At 37.8% G+C, this 22,504-nt stretch overlaps 1 protein-coding gene across 2 annotated transcripts in view; it reads left to right on the plus strand.

The window, feature by feature from the left end:
• The window catches only part of cdh4 (cadherin 4, type 1, R-cadherin (retinal)), a 240,318-nt gene that overhangs the window by 118,654 nt on the left and 99,160 nt on the right, over positions 1-22,504 (plus strand). Inside the window, exon 3 of one of the 2 annotated variants that reach the window (XM_041224860.1) lies at positions 4,982-5,005. The exons of the other annotated variant lie outside the window; for it this stretch is intronic. Coding sequence (XP_041080794.1) covers positions 4,982-5,005 — 24 coding nt within the window. The remainder of the gene's footprint in view (positions 1-4,981; positions 5,006-22,504) is intronic. 2 annotated transcript variants of the gene reach the window in all.

The raw sequence follows: 22,504 nt of genomic DNA on the forward strand, positions 1-22,504 counted from the left end.
GAAGGGGTAATATGGTGCTGGTAGTGGTTCTTCTTGAAGCTCGTGTGAAGGGGTAATATGGTGCTGGTAGTGGTTCTTCTTGAAGCTCGTGTGAAGGGGTAATATGGTGCTGGTAGTGGTTCTTCTTGAAGCTCGTGTGAAGGGGTAATATGGTGCTGGTAGTGGTTCTTCTTGAAGCTCGTGTGAAGGGGTAATATGGTGCTGGTAGTGGTTCTTCGTGAAGCTCGTGTGAAGGGGTAATATGGTGCCGGTAGTGGTTCTTCGTGAAGCTCAGGTAATATGGTGCCGGTAGTGGTTCTTCGTGAAGCTCGTGTGAAGGGGTAATATGGTGCTGGTAGTGGTTCTTCGTGAAGCTCGTGTGAAGGGGTAATATGGTGCCGGTAGTGGTTCTTCTTGAAGCTCGTGTGAAGGGGTAATATGGTGCTGGTAGTGGTTCTTTGTGAAGCTCGTGTGAAGGGGTAATATGGTGCCGGTAGTGGTTCTTCTTGAAGCTTGTGTGAAGGGGTAATATGGTGCCGGTAGTGGTTCTTCGTGAAGCTCGTGTCAAGAGGTAATATGGTGCCAGTAGTGGTTCTTCGTGAAGCTTGGCTTGTAATCCTACGAAACCCCAGATGCTTCAGTACTAGAACTCAGTCAAGATTCATTCAATCCTGCCTTTGTGTAACACATGATTTGTTCCATGCTGTTTATTTTCATGTTTAGCTTACAATTCAATCCACTTGACATCTTCTATGGGTGGCTAGTGTACTACAAAATCTACTGGAATTTCACACTAGATTCAATTAAAGTGGAAAAAGAAACAGCTTCCTTTCAGCTTGAAGGGAGCTTTGCATTCACAACTAGTTAAGTTTCCTGGCTACAAGTCCCCATTTATCCTTCTCTTTATTACTGATTTAGGGGGATTCTGTCATTTACTCTCCTGATGTCAGCAGGGTTTACGTTCCGTTTGGAAATCTGGGAGTTGTAATTCCAAAGAATCAAATCTGGCTTGGAATCATGGTAGCTGTAGTTCCAAAGTATCAAAGGAAACACCTTGCTTGGAAAGCTGAATGACCAATAAATGGAGGCCAACAACATAGACATTGACCAAATGTGTGCTTAGTTTTATTATAAATAAATATATAAAGCAGGAAACCCAACTAAACATACATGAAGAATGTGTCTCTTCCATTTCATATGCACATCGGTACATTGTGCTATTAACAGTAATGTTGCATGTATTGTATTTTAGATGTTAAGGTATAGACCAACAGAAAAATAAAGCAAAAAATAGCTGTAAGCTTTGTGCTTATACAGAGTACAGCTTTTATACTTCATATACCACAGTATGCAAAGGTTATACTGTGCTGTCTCCTGTACAGGATTTGTGTACGATAGTCAGTGTGTGTGTATATATTTATATAAAACATATCAAAGAAAGATATAAATATGTATTTTTCTTTAAAAAAAATAATGTGTTAAGTAAATAAAGGTCAGGGACGAAGATCGGTAAATAGTGTGGTTGAAAAACTGAGATTGATATTACACACAGACTGATCCAGGTTTGATCTTGGTGAGATATTGCTAGGAGGGATTCATATCAATTTTTGACAATTTTCTGCTGGGTTTGATACACTGCACTCCAATGCTTCTATAAAAAAAAGTATCTGTTTGGTTTAATTATAGCAATTCCCAGTACTAAAGGTTATTAAGGTTGTAACTCATAGGAGCCAATCACTACAGCCTTCCATTCCAAACCTAATTCATCTGCAGTGTGCTGAGCTTAGCCTACTTATGTCAGTATATCTCCTTGTCAGTTACCACTTGCTGATAAGTGCTGAAAATAGGGTGTCCCTCACTAATTTCAACGTCTAAATTTTTCCTTATTTCAACTTGAAGCGGGAATTCTGCTGATAAATCCTTGAACAGATAAAATCAGAAATGCCCAAAAGACATTAATTGCTCTCGGAGAAGTAACTGGGATTTTGTTTGGAACTGTCTAATCTGCCCTACACTCCTAACATAGCATCTCGTAAGTCAAGAGACCCTGCCAGCATTGTAAAATGTACAGCACTGGTCTCCACAAGTGATGCTGTGCGAAGACACTGGTTGACTGAACAGACTATTAAAATCCTATAGTGTTGGTTGAGGTTAGTTTTAGCTTTCACAGAAGCTTTACCTCTGTAGAATAAGTATTGATTTCTCTGCCTGGCCTGAGGACGGGACCGGTATTGAAAATGATCATGAATGCTCGTTCAGTTGTCTTCTCAGTGTGTGTAAAGCTGTTATCATGCCTGCGAATTCCAGTTTCTACTTTCATTTATCCAGCATCTCTTCATATGGTACCTTTGCATGAGTAATGCTGACTCTGATGTTTGTATTAATATACTTTACATAAAATGTGGAGCCCAAGGGCTTTCACAGAAGCATTTGCTGGAAATAAAACTGCTTTTGTATTCATCTGGAATTAGTGTTAAAAATGATTACACTCACCACATATACAGGGGAAAAAATGAATACTGCAAAATCCATACACAGCTTAACTGCAGCATATGAACATGTTTAATCTTCGTGTCAATGCATCATTTTTATTTATTGATGGCCCTGTGAGGTGAAATTGTATTTTGAATCATCTATCAATGTCAGGTATTTTCTTCTTGGCTTGGATTATTGTAAAATGAAGAAATTTGTAGTAGAAAATGTTTAACCCCCTTCGCAGTCCGAGGTGTACACATGCTACTACAGCAATCTCCACCATGAAAGTCAATCCAACCCCACATAGGAATTATTAGCGCCTGATCCTGAGCAAATTGCTGAACCTCTTTGTGTTTTGTCCTTCAGATGAGATGTAAAACCGAGGTCCAATTGTAAGTGACTCTGCGGCAGCAGTTGTGATGAATAGTTCAATTCCCAAGTGGCTTTGGATAAAAGTGTCTGCCAAATAATAATAATACTGTAGAGATACCCTCAGGAGAAGTTAAATTGTGTTTTTTGAAAGCAAACATTGTAGCTATAATTTCCCCTTTTTTAAAGGTTTTATTATTATTATTATTATTATTATTATTATTATTATTATTATTATTATTATTATTATTGTATCTATGATGACTTTATTTTTATGTTCTTATTAGTATTGTTTTCAAAGGAGTGATGACCATATATTTTATTTGAACTTGTGACACAATGTTACACTAGCAATATGATTTACTACTATATAGAATGTGACCCAGTCTCAGAGTAGGGGAACTCAAATAAGCTCTGGCCAGGGATTCGGGAGCAGCCAAAAATCCCCCCCCCGTGCTATATCTATACAGTATGCATTTCATTTTGAGAGAGGAGAGAACGGGTATAGTACATGTTTAACGTATCGTATGTTCTATGAACATATTAATTTACCATACTTCAGTGCATGCACTGTAGTGTCGAGTCGCAGCAGTTGTGAGGACATTGAATGCAAGCACTGCGTGGAGTTTCAAAAATTAATAAATAAGAAACATTTTACACAAAAATCAAAACATCCACCTGTTCTATCAAACCAGTGCTGCACTGAATCTCTCTTTCTTTCGGTGTATAAAGCAGTGATTAGGGTTATTTTGGCCCTCAGAAATTACCTTAGAACCGAGTAGCTGAATCTAATTGAGATTCAGCCCACGTACATTTCTTTGTAACCAGCATGTAGCTAAGGTACTCTGCAAAATTGTTTGTCGTGGACAAACTGAAGTCTGCGAGCGCTTTGGTGGAAGAGACTGAACTTTGCCAGGATCTGGGACTTGCCTGTGTTTGCAGAAATTAAGGCAATAAATGCAAAATAGCCCTGAAAATGTTTTCTCATAACATTTCAGTGTCTCTCCGCTGAGGGCAGGGAGAGAGTATGAAATGCTTAAAGTGCATCTATAAAGCAAAGAGCTGTAGAGCCAGAACCAGGCAGCTGTGCTGCTCGCATGAAAAATCTATTTTTATTGCAACTACTTTAACAGGAAAAGCAAAATCATTAGTGCCTCAAAGACAAGAAAAAAGCCAGGCCTGTGTATTGACAAATGAAGCAATATTGCAGGAATTCTCACATAAGCACTTTGCAAAACAAAATCATAAACCTTTAAACACCTTCCCAGTTACAGACTGCACTGTGGTGACAATGGGATTTAGTGGCAGGACAAAACTTCAGTACTAGCTGTCTATCTATCGATCGATCGATCGATCGATCTGTCTATCAGTTTTTATTGATTAATCACACAAGTCATTACTTTTATTTTTTTGATGACCAATGGTTAAAATAATAACAACACAAACATTAAAAACAGAAAATGTCATCAGTTTTTTAAATTTTATTATACAGTATGTTTTAAGCTAGGTCTATTACTGCAATTCCATATTATAACAACTAGTGTGCGAGTCAATGTAACTATACTTTTATAGTTTTCAGATAGCAGTATATATTCTTGTATAAAGCAATCAAGTAGATACAGTATGCTGTTAAGTGAGCCTGCCTTTATTTTAAAGCATTAAAGGCCCTCACAAGGTGGTCTGAGCGGCAAAGCTGACAGGAGAGCTCACTAAGAATGATGGGCTGGAAATGTTGGCATATTTGGCAAGGCGTTTTTGATTATCTGTGGGGATTATGATTTCCAGTACATTTGTCAGACAGAAGATTATAAACTTCAGCTGTGAGACTCGACAGAGACACTGCAGGGGCAGGGGGATTCGTCTTTACCCACAATCCTCTTGCAAAACCAAAAGATTTGTTTCATTTTCTTGTTTTATTCCCATCGTTGGTTGAAAGTAAATACCTCTGCTTAATAATGATCCCCACTGGGAAAATACAGCCAGTACAGATACCCTCCCCAAGCTGTCAATGCCTGCATGCCTGTTGGAAACGTCCTTCATGGGTTTAAATATGAGGAAGACAGCTAAACTTTAGAAGACTGTGACTGTCTTAGTGTAAACTTTAATATGAATGTCTGTCAAAACAACAGCGCTGAATTTGCTCTGTTTTTCTTGGTAGGTTCCACAGTATCTTCAGGGTACGGTAAGTGAACAACTCTTTTCAGTATAATATATTTTTGCTTTTAATGCTTTAAAAACCATCACACCCAAAAGTTATTTGTAGTCGCCACCAGGTGACTGCTGTTAGAGACTGTTCCCAATAGCGTTGTACACCATCCAATATTTTTACAATTATTTTCAATGGCATGAAAACCTTTGATTGCCTAGAACAGTCCTTAAAACATGGATGGGAACTCATTACCAGAAGTAATATCTGGACACATTTCTGTCCCGATGTAACAATGCAATATCAAGATATTGTGTATATTAATGATATTCAGTGACTAAAAATAATTCTTGCAATGAAATGGTGTACTGTTTAGTATTGGACACTATACCCATCAACCATTGCACAGCCCTCTCCTAATGAAGAAAAATATTTTTCTTGAAGTGGCCTTTTGATGATCTGTATGGGGTAAGGATGCCATAAGCAATGGGCATAAATAAAGCCAGGATCCGCAGTCACATTGAAGCAGCTTCACTGACACTACAAGCTGAAACATAACTTATTTAATGGCCCATCTGTTTTAAAAACAAACTTCTAAATAGGGAGGCGAAAGACCAATATCATGTTGTTATAGTATTCATTTGAGTAATGAAAGCATGTTAGTTGTATTGGCAACAGTGTTAATAAATGTATACCTGTGTTCATGGGGAATCCAGACGTGTAATGTGTGTGGTACCATTATAAAGCAGAATGCAATAAATATAAAATGCATCTCATTATCCGATTGTGTCACCCTTTGTGGGGTCATTAGAAATATTGCAGCAACTGATGCCTACCTTGCCAGTACTAGAATGCTGCTTTCCTTTTATTTATTTCTTTGTTCTTTTTTCTTTCTTTTTTTTTTTTTTTTTTTTTAGCAAAGGCAAATTAAATGTGTTTGACACCCGGGCTGCAAAACAGTCTGCAGGAGACGTTCCTTAATTTCATTTAGAAAATGCCTGCAATAAACTTATCAGATGGGTTGAATCAAATCAGTTTCGCACAGAGTTATATCTGTCACTTTGCTGCCAGAGACTGCTGAATAAAAAGGAGAGCATTTGTAACGTCTGCACAGGGTTTTTTGTATTCAGTGTATTCCCCCCTCCCCAAAAAAATCAAATCAAATAATTATTAATTATTAGACAGCTGGTCCCTATATCAAGTGGGATTCCTACATCACCATGTATAATGCTGTCTGCTTGAAGTTTTTGTAAGTTTTCCATTCTTTTCAGCGTTCACAGAAACAAAATGTGAACATTTGACTAGATTTCAGAATGATTTGTGAACTGTTTGAGCACCCAGTAGACTCCTGTGACCCTGTGCACGCAATACTGTACATTGATTTACACAATTATGACAGTTTTCCTAAAATGAGAGTGTTCGTTGGGACCAGTTCAAAGGTGAATTAAACTAATTGTGACTTATGACTTAATTTATGATAAATGAAATCCGATGAACAGAAATATTTCAGGTAGCAAGAGATTACATTCGTTACACACAAAAATGTTTAACGTGAATGAAAATAAGAACATTTTTAAAAATTGTGTGCGTGTCATCCTCCTTTTTAATACCTTCAGTCTGTCTTCTCCAAGTCGATGCATCGATGCATTTTTATAGTCTGGAATTGCATTTTAAACGTATCTAAACATGCATCTGAACTGCATGTTGATTTGATTGGTCAGGGGTTGTAATTGTAGTTCCTAAGCACTGGTGTCTAAAGGGTCTGGGAGAGGACAGGTTTTATTTAAAAATGAGTGTCCATGAAATGCAGATGACTTTCAGAGTGAACGGATAGCTATGCAATACCACCCTAATCAAGAATTACAAAAATGTGATCTTTCACTGAAATGTGATCTTTCCCTGTAATACAAGGCAGTTCTGACTTTGGGACTAAGTACTGCCAGTGCTGAGTGGCAGTCTTCATAATTGATTTAAGCACAACATGAACTAATTGATTCACTGGCTAATCAATGTGCTTAGTAAGCTTGCACAATTTTTAATGTGCATTAAAAGGGATAGTCTCTGCATTCAGAACAGAGGCTTTTCACATACCCTGAAGTTATAAATGTCAACCTGGTCACAAATGATTTGACGATCGGTAAAGCTGTTAATCACTTCTCCTTGATAAGCATAGAATATCCTTGATGTGGCTAGATGAGCCACATGGTGTAGTGATTAGCAATGTCAGATCTTATGGGTTAGATTCTGAACAAAGGGAAAATGAAGTTAGCTGTATGCCTACAAGTCATGTTCTTAATAAAATAAATATTGTATATTATAATTCTAATTTAAAATTATAATATAAGTCTTTCAGCACTAATTATGTTAAAGAAAAATGACTCTTAGATAACTATAGTGCCCTTGGCTATGACAACTCCCTAAAACTATGAACTAAGCAAAGGTTTATATACATCTATGCCACCTACTGGACACTTTATGATGCATCTAAGAGCCCATTGAAGTAATTGATAAATTGACAAATAGCATAGATCAGGGACCTGAAAATGGTGCACATTTTTGTTATTTACTTTGTTAATGTTAGACAGTTATTTTCTATACTTTTGCAATATAAAATCCAAGTACAGAAAATATTCACTGCTAGTTATGCATGCTTGTGTTCCTTTGTTCAGTCCCTCTCTTATTAGTGGGCCTCAATTTCTTCCTACAAGGCCTTTAGGACTTTTAAATGCTGCTTTAGTCATCATTATGAGAGCATGTTCCTATTATAAAGTCTTCTCCATTCTCCTGTGTGGGCTGGGACAATGGCAAACCATCTTCTACTTTTGTTATTCATCTTCCCTGCTTTTGAAATATCTGGCCTTCTGTTGGTCAAAGGGTCTTATGAAAGTATCGCAGACTGTTAACTGCAGATTGAAGCATTGCTCTGTTACAAAGCTCTGATATTTTCATTGATGACAGTCTTTCTTGTTAAGTTCTTTTACATTTGTTTCCAGACTTGTCCAGGCACGTCTTTCAGTTTTTTAGACCTCACAGTTCATTGAACATCCTTTATCACAGGCTGCAGAGAAGCAAGACTTGTATGAATGCTAATTAAATAGTGCATGTCACATGGTCAGTAGTTGGACAAATGCTGTTAATGTCAGGAGAGGTACCAAGGGCAGAGAATGACAAGCTACTGGTATCTAAAATGCTAATTGCTTGTCACCATGTTATACAGCCTTTGCAACCTGGATATCAATACCAAAAAAAGCTAATTAAGTGTTGCTCTGCCAAACAGTGGAAATCGTCAACTTTCCTGAATCAGTAGGCCAAGAGATGTATTTTTTCTATATTAAAAACAAATTAAGCTTTTAACTGTTTCCAAAGAAGTCAACTTGTTGGTCGCTTCAAGGGTGCATGTTTGCTCAAGACAAATTCTGCTTCTAGGAATTTTTTGTATTTTGATAAAGTATTTACACAAGGCAGACACACATCCCATTGGGGAACTGTGTACAAATTTTGCAATCTGATAGTGACACCAAAAATTGGAATTCAAACTTGGATATTCCAAGAGAATTTGTGTACTGTATGTGTGTGTTTCTTCTATTGTGTGCAATGGTCCTGTACAGCTCTCTTAGCAGTGAGCTGTGCTTTCTTCCTTGATTTTAACTTTTTCTATCTGTATGCTTTTCTCAGACACAGCCTAAGTCATTACCTGGGAAAGCTGTCAGAGGTGTTCTGTATGCTGAACCAAACTGTTTGGTCGAAATATTGAAGTGGGTCTTTTTATGGACCGCATTCGTGTGTCAATATAACCCTGTGGGAACTTCGGAACACATCTTTTTCTGCCTTTGGCAGCTGGCATCATCGTCTGGAAAGAGTGAACTAATTCAGCCAACAACCGACCGAAGACACTCATTGTTAAGCGCATGCATCAATCCTTGTCGATGTAGCCTTCCTCATCTAGTTTAGTCAGTTTGCCTTACAAAAGCAAGTGGAAGTGGGTCTAATGGAAGGGGTTATTTGGGGTGGGAATGCGTTCCCAGGACTGTCTATATATGCACTGGCTGCAGTTAACAGAGCTCTTTAGACAAAAAAGCTTTTTAACGTCCTGTGTGGATGACATCTACTGGGCAGCGAGCACTGCTCATCAGAATTGTTCAGTGCAACAGCTTGTTATTCCTGGATGCTGGTAAATAGAAAAGCCAAGACTCTTGTTTCTGCCAAGATTTCTTTTTTTCAGCAACTAATTAATATTTGGAACCTCTAATGTTTTTATAAAGTGGGTATTTTTTTTTCGAAAAAAGAAAACACCACAACGAATTACATATATACATACATAGATACATGCATACATACATTCATTCTATTGCTACCTAATAAAGCATTTGTTTGATGTGAAGTTTTGCCAATACTGCGTTCTACATAACATGTCATTGCAGTATTAAGGCTTACTTACAAATTACTTGCAGTAGATTTGGGAGGATGCCTAATTTTAACACATAAACTACATTATGCCATCATTTAGATATATGCACAAGCTGCATAACAAATGTGTGTGTGTGTATATATATATATATATATATATATATATATATATATATATATATATATATATATATATATATATATATATATGTAATGGACTTATATAGTATAGTTTATAGTATAGAATTACTGTGCAGTACATGAGTGTATATGTGGGTGTGGTTCCACTAGGAAAGTCTGTGTTTACCAATGAATGAGAGACCTAGTAAAGTTGGCAGGGAGAGGGGACAGCATGGTTCCTCCAATGAGGCTCTGATGGGATCGAAATGAAAAGCTGAGTGGGTGTGGGGAGATGTGTGGATCGCGTCAGACAGAACTCCAGTGTAATGTCTATTCCAGCAAATGGTGCGGCAAATACCATAGCACAGCACCCACACACTCACTGGTATCAAGCAGACACCCATTTCAAATTGATTTTTGCACAAAACCTAATTGGATGAGTCCTTCATGGTGGTATGGCTTGGTTGGTTGTAGATTAAAAGATTTTTCTGCCCTACAGGGCTCCATGTTAGTCACACACTTGAAATGTTTATGAATTTGGATAAAGATAGATGGTATAATTAGCTTGAGGCTGGGGGGGGGGGGGGGGGGGGGTAGTCCACTGCAGCCCAAAGAAACATGGATATTTTGAAATTGTGTATTGAGTTTTATATAGAGAGCGATGTGACAGCAGAAGCCTGTGAAATGTAAATGTTTAGTTTGTGTTTTGCATGTTAAACTCCCCTATCCCTGTTGTAAAGTTTGTTTGCTTCTCAAAGATAATCAGACAGCCACCTTCTGGTAAATTTAGTCAGGAACAAATAGATCACAAAGTAGTACACGATACAACAACAACAGCAGTGGCACTGCAAGTAAACTCACAGGTCTCATAAGATGGGATTTGAGCAACAGAATTGCAAGTAAACCTACAGGTCTCAGCAGGTGCATTAATATACCCAGCAAACACCTGCCCACTGGGAGTGAAACTCCACCTATAAGGAGTGGCCATTCCCTACTTCCACCATTGAAGAGAGTTCGCCATCTTCATAGAAAGTGTCTTAGTGGGCGTTCCTGCAGGAGTTTGTGGTTTTAGAACCAGTTTTAGCTTGTTTGGTTGTGGTTTGCACATATGATAAAAAAATAGCCTTTTAAGCAAAAACAAACAAAAGCAGGGGTTTTATCATCCATCTGAAGTCACAGCTGCAGTCTGAGATATGAAAAACCAGTTACTTCTCTCATTTACAAGAGTACAGAAGACAGTCATGTACACATTAACAGAAAGGCTTACAGAAATGTAGAGGCAAGAAGCTGCCAGAGTGCACTGTAACACTGGACCAAAAGCAGGTGGTCAGGCTACATTGGATAATTGATTGTCAGTATAGCCTGGCCACATGTATAAAAGACATGCTGGGAGACAGGTTCTCGGTTCTCAGGACTCAGTGAGGGTAAGTGCCTGGGGTCCCTGGTCACTATCACAGCTATCTGTGTCGGTGAATATTGCAGACTCCTGACAGCTTAAAAGACCAGAACCTTTTTGTTTTGCATCATGTTTACTGTTCACGCTCTCTGGAGTTTAATGAAATCTCCCAAGTCTGAGTCCTGCCTTAAGGCAAGCTACCCTCACATGGTAGCAGAGTGGGAAAGCGCTATTAGCTATCAAAGAAAAACTACAGTTAAAGCAATACATAAATTACACTGGCAGTGTCTGCCCTGTCACAAGGAGGTTATTTTAAGCACTCAGGGCAGATCTTTATAAAACCTGTCAACCAGCTCTACTGCCCATTACTTTGCACCTCATTTATTTTGTATTAAATGTTGTTACTCTTAAAGGGAGTCAATATATTGCCCCTCAGGGAAAACTGCAGAAGGGTTAATATAGAGGTTAGGGGAAGCAGAATCATGATCTGCCACCGTTTAGAGGATTCAGATTAAAAAGCATATATTCTCTACTCCAATGTCAAACTCTAAAAACAAAGAAACACAAACCACACACATTGCTCTGCTGATTATAGGCTACGAAAGAAAGATTCTTTGTTTATTTATCCTTTCTTCTCCTAGTATACCCTAAGCTAATGGTGACTTGGACAACCACACCAGAGACCGGCCAAGCCAAACAGATCACAGACAGCAGAGTTTCATTGGGGGGTGGGGTGGGGGGGTATTAGGCATTGTTTAAAAACTATTAGTTTTATAGTTAAGCACTATTTTGAATATATTTTTGTGCAGGGCCTCATCCAGTAGTGGTATTGATGCTGGGGTAGTATTGTTAGGGGTTTCTGACTGATGTGTACTGTGTTCTCCTGCAAAGCAACTAACACAGTAAGAAAAAAGTATGATTGGCATGGCGTTCTGAGTCATTTCTGAAATGAGCAGTCTTGCATATAGATAGGTAGCACTTCTATTAAGGATCTACACTGAAGCAATGTGAATCTATGCTGCTAGTTTTCTATTCCCATAATCCATATATTGATCATTTCCAAGTGATTCTCAGCATGGATTCTGTTCCTTGTGTGAATATTTTATAAGTACACAAAAGGTGTTGAGAGTTAACTTTTTCCTATTCAATACTACAAAGTAATCTTTAAAAATAAAAAAATAGAACTAAATTAACTTGATTTAATTTAAATGAGTCTATTGTATAACTCGTGAATTGATCCATGCCTTGTACTTCTATAATGTACTTGTAGATTATATAAGCATAAGCTTCTGTATCCTCTGCATAGCCTTCTGATTTTTGGTTTTGTCATAGACAGAACTCCTTAAACAGAGGAGTTTCTCACAATTCCTGTAACACATGTCTACTCAACACTTCACATTATGGCTGAAAGCAGGGTTGATTATTGTATTATATCAAAAACCACCACACAGTTAGGAATGATCCCTACTCTAAATTGCTGGTGGTTTATGTGATCTTAATATTTCCACCTTATAAATCCTCTCCTGGCATAGTGTATTAGAAAAGGCTCCATATTTTTTCCCCACTGGAAAAAGGCTCCACTTTCTATTCCTACTACATCTTTATCGTTGTTGTGTTTTTTTTTGTTTGTTTGTTTGTTTGTTTTTTTTTCACCTCTGATGTTTTGTCATGCTCTGATATTTTAAATGTTAGCATTGTTGGCGCCAATCAGTTTAATATTTATAAAGTCAGAAGGTTTTGACAGCTGATGGCTGAATTCAATTATGGGATGAGAAAACAAAGCCACTCTGAGCCAGCAGCGTTGGAGGGGAATGAATTCTTGAGCTGCACGGTTTGTCTTCGACGGACGTGTGGGATCTTATGGAAACTGGTGGAGTTTGTTTGTTTGCATACTCATCTCCTCTGCAGTGAGCCTGTGATCTCCCATTTCTACCAACTCAACAGCAGCTATATATCCCTGGGATCTCCATCAAAGCAAACACAGCTAACCTGCTATGTGAGAACTGAAATGATCTCACCTAATAGCTTTCATACAGGGTCTTTGACATAACTTAAAATACATTGTACTTGTCTCCCCGTGGATATACAATGCTGTTCATTCCTTTGAGGTGCACCTGATTAACTGTGATCTAAACCAGATCTGAATTAAATCAATCATTGCCTTCTACAATAATACTAATAATACTAGTAATAATAATACTACTACTAATAATAATACCTGCAGTTCTAAGTATACTTATCTTTCCTGGACCTTTATGCTGATCTGCAGTGTTGAAAGAGGGATGGTTAAAGATCTCCTGGTTTAAAAACACAATCGTAGATTTTATGGTAAAACTATGAGGAACTAATTAAAGTAGACAAACATTCTAGCTAATGCCTTAATCAGTGATGACTGATGAGGACATTAGCTGCATCATTTGTCTGCTTGGGTTTTATAGCTGGTTGGAATGAATACAGATGCTGGATTGCAGTTGAGCTAACCTGGGTGAAACAGTTCAAAAAATGAATAATGAATTAATTTGTCACGTAATTGATTCATTTGTTATACAGAATATCTCATTTTAGGATACCTGAACGTTGTATGGATTTTTTGTCTTCTTGGGCATACGCTGGCCAGTCATTTCCTTCTCTGATCAGCTCTACCAGTACGCTTGTTCAATTAAATATTAATCAGCTACTTATTAGCAGAGGGAATGAATGCTGCAGTTGGTCTCTATTCTGATGGCCTACTTTTGAATGTTAATTAGTTGCACATTATTAATTTAAAGCATAACCTTTCCTTGCACTTAAAAATGAAGGTGTAATTTCTAAAAGGAGTTAATAAACTAGCAGGAAAAGTTGGCACGCTGTCTCTCAAATGGGAGGATTTAAAATATATATATATATTCACGTTGCATAATTCTTAGATCAATAGAACTGAACGACTTTGGAAATATATTGCAGATTATTTTAAGAGAGGAGTAAGACTGGTCTATATTAATGATCTAAACAGCGGCAGAGCTCATTACCATGACTATTAACTCTACACAATTTTTGGGGGTATTTCCCACCCAGGGTAATGTATTGTCCACTCTATTAACATCACTATGCACAACACAAATACAGTGGAATTGGATCAGCAAAATACCAGGTTTATCCTCTATTTTAAGGCAGTGGCAATAGCATATGCAGTTTTAATGCGTTGAAGTTGATTCATGTTTCAGTTCTGGTAGACGCTCGATCCAGTTTAAAAAGTAACTGATAAATGAAAATTATTTACCACCTTCCAAAATTTAGATTCTGGAGCTCCAAGACAGATTATTTACTCCACATTAAATATTTTTAATCTGACGAATAAGATGATGATGCTTGTGCACTAGTGTAATGACTTCTCCGACCACTGCAGTGAATCTTACAGCAAATAAGATTCCTGTAGCCTTGGACAGTTTCTTGCTTGATAAAAACAAAAATTCTCAATACCTCTAGCTGGCAGTGGAATAAAAGAATACTGCTGAGTGGATTGTACCACGACACAAACATAAAGCAAGGCAGCTACATTTAGTGCAGTTCAGCCCTAACAAATATAGCTAGGCCATATAGTCCACCCGCTATTCAGGTCACCATATCTAGTCTTTCACTGATACTTTGTTATGCTACCATGCAGATAATTTTCTTCTTGGTTAGAGTACCTGGGGTCAGATGTGTGCATGCAAGCCTACAACTCAATGGCAGCATATTACCCCCCTTCACCAATGTTAAAAAAATTCTGAGAAATAAAATGTTCCTCTCTTGGCCTGTCAAGCAAAATGCATGCTGATTTTTCAGTGATCACATCACACGAAAGATACCTCCTGCCCATGGCCTGATCCCCCAGTGATCTTGGATCAGCATCACACATTTTCAAATTCTCTCTGCCTGAATAAACAAAGAGACTGATGTTTTACCCAGCCTGCAGTCAGGCACAATGGGGAGGATATATGGTGGGCAAAACTACTGTAGCAGAGACCTTTACTGCACTGTATAGCATATCACTACACTGTCACTTAATCTGCTACCACAGCATCTGGAAGCTCCGCTCTGCAGGTAATTAACACTCTTGAAACCGGCCGGGTAAGGCATCTGAGATAACCACAGGGACCGGGGATAGGAAATGAAATGACTGGATGCTTGTCAGCCCATTTCTGCAATAAATTGAGCAGAGCTTAGAAATGTATGTGTGGTAATCCAGGGGTCTCAAGGCAATCTTGTTTTCCTAATAACTGGAATCTAAAAGCCCATTCAAAAAGGGTTCTGCTGTTGATTTAAAAGCAGGTTTAACAGAAACCCAGAGATACAGTAACAGGAAAAAAAAGCACCAAGAATCAGGATTGGATTCGTAGTTAAAAAAATAAAAAAACCATTAAAAGTTCTGAAGGTATTTGCACAGACCCAGTTCCGACTGTAGGTTTGTAAGTGGCAAGTATACCTGTTTTGCTTTCTAAATAATTTACATCTTAGATAGATGTATATTTCATCTCCAAGATAGGCATTTTCATATATACTTGTCTCTAAATACTTGTTGACTAATTTGCTAACTCGTTGGGTGAATGTCTGTGTTACAGGGAACTATGGTGTCTTGTTGAGAGAAACCTAGAGCTGACCAGCAGGGATGGTTCTTGGGAGCCAGAATATAGAGGTTCATTTGATACATTTTTAAGGGAATCTCACAAAATGCCTGTCCTTCACTATGCCTGGCTTTAAGTGCCTTACCTTTTATCAATACTAAGTTGAAATAAGAGAAGAAAAAAAAGTGATTCACTAGTGGCAAGTGGTTACCCTGACAGCCCCTCTCAATTATGCTTTGAAGACTGCCTACTGCTGTAGATATTTATTGACAGAGCATCAATTTGTCTCGGCATGTGGCAGCCAGGAGAGAGAAGTTGTGTTTGCTACCTTGCTTTCCAAAGTGTTCAGGGCAAGGAGTTATTTATTCCCTCCTAGGCCTCACAATCTCCTTTTGCCAGCAAGTTTTTCCGACAGGTGTCTGTTGCCGTGGCAGTGTGATAAATAGTGCTGTACTCTGTAAGAACACAAATCCCTCAATGAACACTCTCACTGTGGTTCGTTCGGAACGATTTATGTTGCACAACAAGTCTTGTTTGCTGGTCTTAAAATGGTCAATAAAATGTCCGACCATTGAAATGTCATGGTTATAGGGAAGTGTTGGGTCACTTTGCCTTGTCTGTCCTGGAATGTGCTCTTACTACGGCATATCTAACTTTCTGTTTTTTTTTTTTTTTTAGTTTTTTTATTTCCACTGAATTTTAAATTTAAATGTTTAAACAGTGTTGCCTCAGGTCTTTCCCTGGAAGTGTTGTCAGCCTGCGCCACTGAAACATGTTTGACATACATCTTTACCTATCACGGAATTACCTTCCAGATGATCGGGGTTGGGTTAAGGGATATTTATTTGTCTACAAACATGCCTTTTCTTTTTATCCTTTGTTTTTTCTACAATTGTTCCTGACAGATATTTAAATAAGATATTTAAGCAAATGTTTGTAGCACTTCGAATTTCAGTCTAGATACTTTTGTTTTTGCCGACGGTAACTATCATCGAACAATTCCCATAGTAATGGCTTTGAAAATTATTTGAATCCATGTCTGATATGAGATATGAAGTATTTTGAATGCATTTGAGTAATTATGAGTTCTAGTATACTTTTGGGATATTATTCATCTAAAATTAAATTAAATTTGTAATAAAAAAAAAATAAAAATTGGGCCTGTAATTTGAATTTTTCAGGGTCACTGGGACACAATGTTTAAATATGTTTACATGGCCTACTAATTAAAAATGTAGTCTTGCTGAGTCAGCTACACCACTGTTCTTTGGGCCCTGTTTTCTTTGGGAGTGTCCCATCTAAGAAGTCACCAAACCCAATCCTGCTAAGTTTATGCAATCAGAATCCCATTTTCTACAGAAGGTACTGCTATTGTGGATCTCTTAAATTACAAAATAAGGCTTTGGGTAGTTATTTTATACAGTATTTATTACTGCATCACTCTCAAACCCATTCATTTGTTTTACAGTACCGTTTCATGCATTGCGTCATCTTGTGAGGTTGTTCAAGTGACTTTCCCTACTAACCCATGCATGAGGTGTAGAGATTAATTTGGATTTTACAATATTTAAAAATGTTATTTTGCAACAGCAACAACAACATTCTGAAGTAATTCTGAAATATGTAGAAGGAAAAATGTCAGTGGAAGCCAGGCAGTGACCCAGAATGTATCGCAGAGAAGGCAACCTTTTCACTATCAACATTAGTGACTTTTCTGATGAGAGGCATGTCCTCAGGGACTGAAACGGGAAGTCATTTGAAAGTGGGAGAAGAACACAGTCAAGGACTGTGAAAACCAAGACTGACTGAGCCGCAGCCTAACACTGTTATAGCAGAAAGACAGCACATGACATTTAAATAACTGCCAGTGGATTCTTAGTAACTTGACAGGAAATGTCCTCTGTCTAAGTCCTGAAAATAAAAGGCAGTTAGCATGTCCTCTTTTTTCTGGTTTACAGTAATCAGAATGAAGATCTGCTGTATTTATTTGCAAAGATTTAATTTAGTATGAAATTAGTATTAATACTACATTATTATATTGACACCAAACATGTCCGTAATTGTCAGTCATTATGCGGTAGCAGTTAAGTGGCTAACAACAGCACACATGTACTGGTCTTAGCTATACCCCCATGCCTTAGTGGAGACACCCATCACCTCCATCTACACACATCAAAATAGCCTTTTATAGACATATTTCACACCAGACCTAAACAATGGTAAAAAGGAAACAAGGTCATGCTGAAACAATTATATTCATATATAATTGTATACCAAGTTATTTTTGGAAGTCACCTTCCTTTGTGCCAGTTTTTATATTATCGAGATGACAGACTTGATATTCAAATAGATCCTAATAAATAAAAAATTATGCATTTTATTATTATTATTATTATTATTATTATTATTATTATTATTATTATTATTATTATTATTATTATTTGTGTCAAAAGCTGTTACTCTAAATGCATAAACTCATTCACACAATAAATACAAAAGGGATTCGTATTATTATTTCCAAATGATTAAATACAAAAATTAGGATTTAAAAACACAGCATCATTTAGACCAAATGGAAGATGAGGATTGATGTGAGCTAGGCTGGGCTTCATGTATTCCTCCCGAGGGTCAGTGTTTGGTTAATGCATTACACATTCCCCCATTTCATAAAGATGTGTTTGCATTTTCCAAATTGAGCCCTGCACTCTGATTCCCTTCAGTATAGCTGATTGAGAGCCCACAGGTTCTGTGTGTGAGTTCATTATGCAAAAATGGACACTTCAAATTCCCAGCAACAGCAGCATTTTGTCATGCAGGCACAGTGCACAGACATGGAAGAGACAGGTGCTGAGAAAAGACAGGAGATGAAAATCAAAATCTAGAAGGGCTGTGTAAAGATTATTGTCAGAATGAACAAAGTCCAATCCGGTGAGGAGGAGCTGTGGCTTTAATATCAGAGGAAGCTGTTAGAAAAACAAACAATAAAAGACTGTCTCTCGCAATTACCATAATTGAAATGAATAGTCTCAAGATGGAATTCAAACATTTTATTTTAATTCTGCACTGAAAGGCACCCAGTTATATGATTCATTATAATTTTTAATTCCTTGAATATTTAGTATTCCTGATTAATGGCATGAAAAGAGGGAGGTGGAGCGGTACGCTGTTAAAGAAAGGATTAATTGAAAATGCTTTCGGAAATAGATCTTTTTATTTATTTTTAATTCATTTTAAAGTGTGCTAATGCATTTCGCAGCCATTTTCCATTGTGTAGTACATGTTGATGTTGAGGAAGGTGTCCTCACTATTTGCTTGGAAAATTGGGGTTTTGATAGCTGCCAGTCACTGCAAATTAGCCGAACCACCCATGGCATTCTGTTCAGCTGTGTGCTCAGTAGCCTTATTTTGTACTGTAGCGTGCCTTATTTTGCCTTATTTTGTACTGTAGCGTGAACGGGGGAAGGCGGCAGCAGGGCTGGTAGGTGATGTAATCACACACAAAGACATAAGCCCGATATACTCCCCTTGCAAAGGAGCCAGCTCTTTTTGTACAGTGGTATCAGCGCTATGCTTTAGTGCGAGAGGTCCCGGGTTTGCGCCCGCCCTCCGCCTGTGTGTGCATTTCCTCGCCCTGTGTGATGCGCCTGCCTGCGTTAACCGAGATCGCTACAGTACAACTCTAAATTATACATGAGCCAATCCATGGTTACCTGCATGAGCATGAAGGCCAATACTTTTCAAGCTCCATTTCAGTTCGGTCCTGTTATATTTTTACAAGGGCTAATATTTTCCATCAATCGATGGCAGGACAACCCGCACAGAGTCTCGATTTTTCACTTTACAACAGTGCAAGAGTTGGGAGCTAATAACTGAAGAACTCTCAATATAACCACAGCTGTGTCAATACATTATTATTTTAGTGCAATTTTAGAAATAGCTGTGTGGCCCGTGAAAGGTTACAGGCAGAATAAATACCAACAAGGAGACATCAGAAGCAGCTTCTCCACATTCTTTCACTGCGCACTCTTAAGGTCATGTTATTACTGTTTAAAGGTTACTCTTGGAAAACTGAAAAAAAACCAAAAAACTGACATTTGTACATAAAGGCAAGCCTGTTATCGCTGGGTGTGATTATGTTGGAAATAAGCTGCGGTTTGTATGTGACAAGATGAAATCAGGAGTGAAACCATTTAACTTCTTAGTGCATGATACAGTTTCATTTGCGTTATTGGGAATCTTAGTCTGGAACTGGAATGGCACTCTTAACTTTGTCAATGTTGATCAAAATGGATATCTTAATTATAAAATATAAAATATAAGAACAGTGCAGATATCACTTCTGGGCTAAAGGAACCGTAAAGTATGTTGGTTTTTCCCTTAACATTAGGATTTATTTGCTTCCATTAATAGTAACCTTTAAAAGGATTACTGCCCGTGTATTACCTATTATCACTGCCCAGCTTGTCTTGGAATCAACAACTCCCAGGTTTAAAAGCAATTGATTCCCTTAAAAGTTAAAAATGCATTTCAGTAACGCAGTGCAAAACATTCTAGAATGATCTCCTGTAGTTTTCCATTTTGAATGTAGGATTTAATGTGCATGTTTGTTTGTTGCACTGTGAAGGACAGCCTGCTAGAAGTACTACACATTTAGAAATACTAAAAGAAAAAAGAAATTCAATGACAAACATTTCGACTAGAAGTCATTTTCAGTGTCGCCAGCGCAGGCTGCCAATATATTGAAAAAGTCTTTCTAGCCAAAAGATATGCCCATCCTCTCAGCCACACACACACACACACACACACACATAGATACTATGTGCTGTATATATAGGCTGTGTAACAGGGAAGCTGGGATTAGGAGAAATAAGTGGGTTATATTGGTCTCATGTCACAAAGTAGATTATTGCTCTAAATCCACTATATATCCTAATCCAAAGTGTATTCTATTTATTACATAAACTAGTACCAACTGTAAAAGAACCAACAGTTTCTAATCCACTGGCCCTTGTGCCCTGACACTGGAACTGGGCAGCACCTCAAGATTATTTCTCATGACACGGTATGAATTCCAAAAAACTGGAGCAGCGTGTAAATGTAGATAAGACCATTCAGGGTTAACAGAGTGTTCTTCACAGTATCCCCTTTCCCTTTTCATGCCTGAAATTTGGGCAATAAAAGAAGCATGAACATACAAACTGAATAACCTAATGCCATTGCCTAGGAAGTCCCTACATGGAAATACAATTCCATCTATCTTGCAGGCACCAGATACTACACAAGATGTGTTTGATTTTCTTCAAATGATATCCCAAGTATGGTGGCCCTATTCAGCAGTTAATGTAGTCCTTATGAGCATGTTTATATAGTGCACGTGTATAAATCAATCTTTATTTCTCACATCGCGCCTTTCCTGATAAATCACATGAAAGCGCTATACAGATAGAAAATAAGAAGAATGTAATAATATACAAAAACCGTTTTGAGACATAGTAAAAGATGATACAATACCCCTTTTGCATACATTAAAATGATAAAAATGTGTTTATAATCTTGCTTTAAAAAGCAGCAACAAAAAGAAGTGGCATTAGTATGTGTGTGGCAGTTAGAGCAGGATTTTAATACCGCGACATGTCATCTGCATAATGTAACAGCTGTATACATTTTATCAAGATGGGAAAATAAAAGCGCTTCGAGTGAAGCTTCACTTGCTAATGAAGAGAGTCTTGTTAATGAAGTTCTATCTGGTCTGAAACAGCCCCCAACCCACCCTGGTCCTGAGCTGCTTTCTCTGCACTGTTTAACACCTCACTGCCCCAGTGACCTGCCAGGAACTGGAGCAACCATGGAGACCTGGTCTAACAGAAACACCAGCAAACACATATGCGTTAGTCTACTTTTGAATAAGATGCTCTTTGATCTGTGATCTCCTGTACCATTCCTCTTTCCTACACCAGTCTGATTGATGGCTTTGCCAGTACAGTGTGTAGTTCATTACTTTGATATGCGGTGTCTTGGATTTGCAAAGCTTGGAGGAGATGTTGTGTGCAAGGAATTCAGAATGTGGGGCGGGGGGGATCCTGTAGAGCAAATACAAATGGCAAATGACCTCAAAGCAGAAGGACAATAGGGAATTGTTTTACTATGTGAAAAGACGCTGAATGCTTTAAATGTGAAGAGCCAATGCAGCTCTTACGGTAATGTATTAGCAGTGTGTCCTTTCATGGCAAGGGTTGTCCCAGTGGGGATTCTGAAAATATTGTTTTTGTCTTAAATAGTGGCATAATGGTTTGCTATTTGCATGAGCCGTAGCTACATGTACTGAATTTTCCCGAATTGTGCATACAATAATTTTAAATTAATGTTTTGTTTGTTTTGTTTTTGTTTTAAATGGAGTGCAAGGTTAGGGTTTTCTCTTTGTAACTTTGTGCATGTGTCCAGTCTCTAACATTTTCTGTGGTGACACTGTTATGCAGGTTAAGGGGATGTTTGTCATCTACATTTCCTAAAATATTTAATTTCTTACATGTTTAATACCCTTTTATGTAAGTTATGTGTAATTCCCTGTTGTTGCTTCTGAGGTAATGTTTTCCATGCTACTAACTATTCTAGCAAAATTGCCTCAGAAAAATAGGTTTAGTGTGGGAAGTGAGGGAAGCATTTCAGTGTTGCACAGGCTTAGTGCAAAATGTTTTGCTTATGGACTTCAATGCATAGTGTAACACGGATACAGGTATGCTTAGCAAAATCAACTTTAGCAAGTTTTTTTTTTTCAGAAGCAATTATCCCAGTTTGTATTAAGCGGTATTCATGAGGTTTGCATTCATATGGAAGTACATAAAAATATTTTAATATATGTGGGACTTAGGGGAATTGCCTGTTTACAATAGCTGCAGTGTGCTGCATTTTGCCTAGGACAGCAGTCGGTGTCAAAACAGAGTACACTTGAGAACTTGACACCTTAAATCAGAACCTTGCTGTCAATTTCATTGAGGAATTTAGATTTCTGTTTGAAGTTATGTCTGTTTG

This window comes from Polyodon spathula, chromosome 23, assembly GCF_017654505.1.
Source record: "Polyodon spathula isolate WHYD16114869_AA chromosome 23, ASM1765450v1, whole genome shotgun sequence".
Taxonomy (NCBI): Eukaryota; Metazoa; Chordata; class Actinopteri; order Acipenseriformes; family Polyodontidae; genus Polyodon; species Polyodon spathula.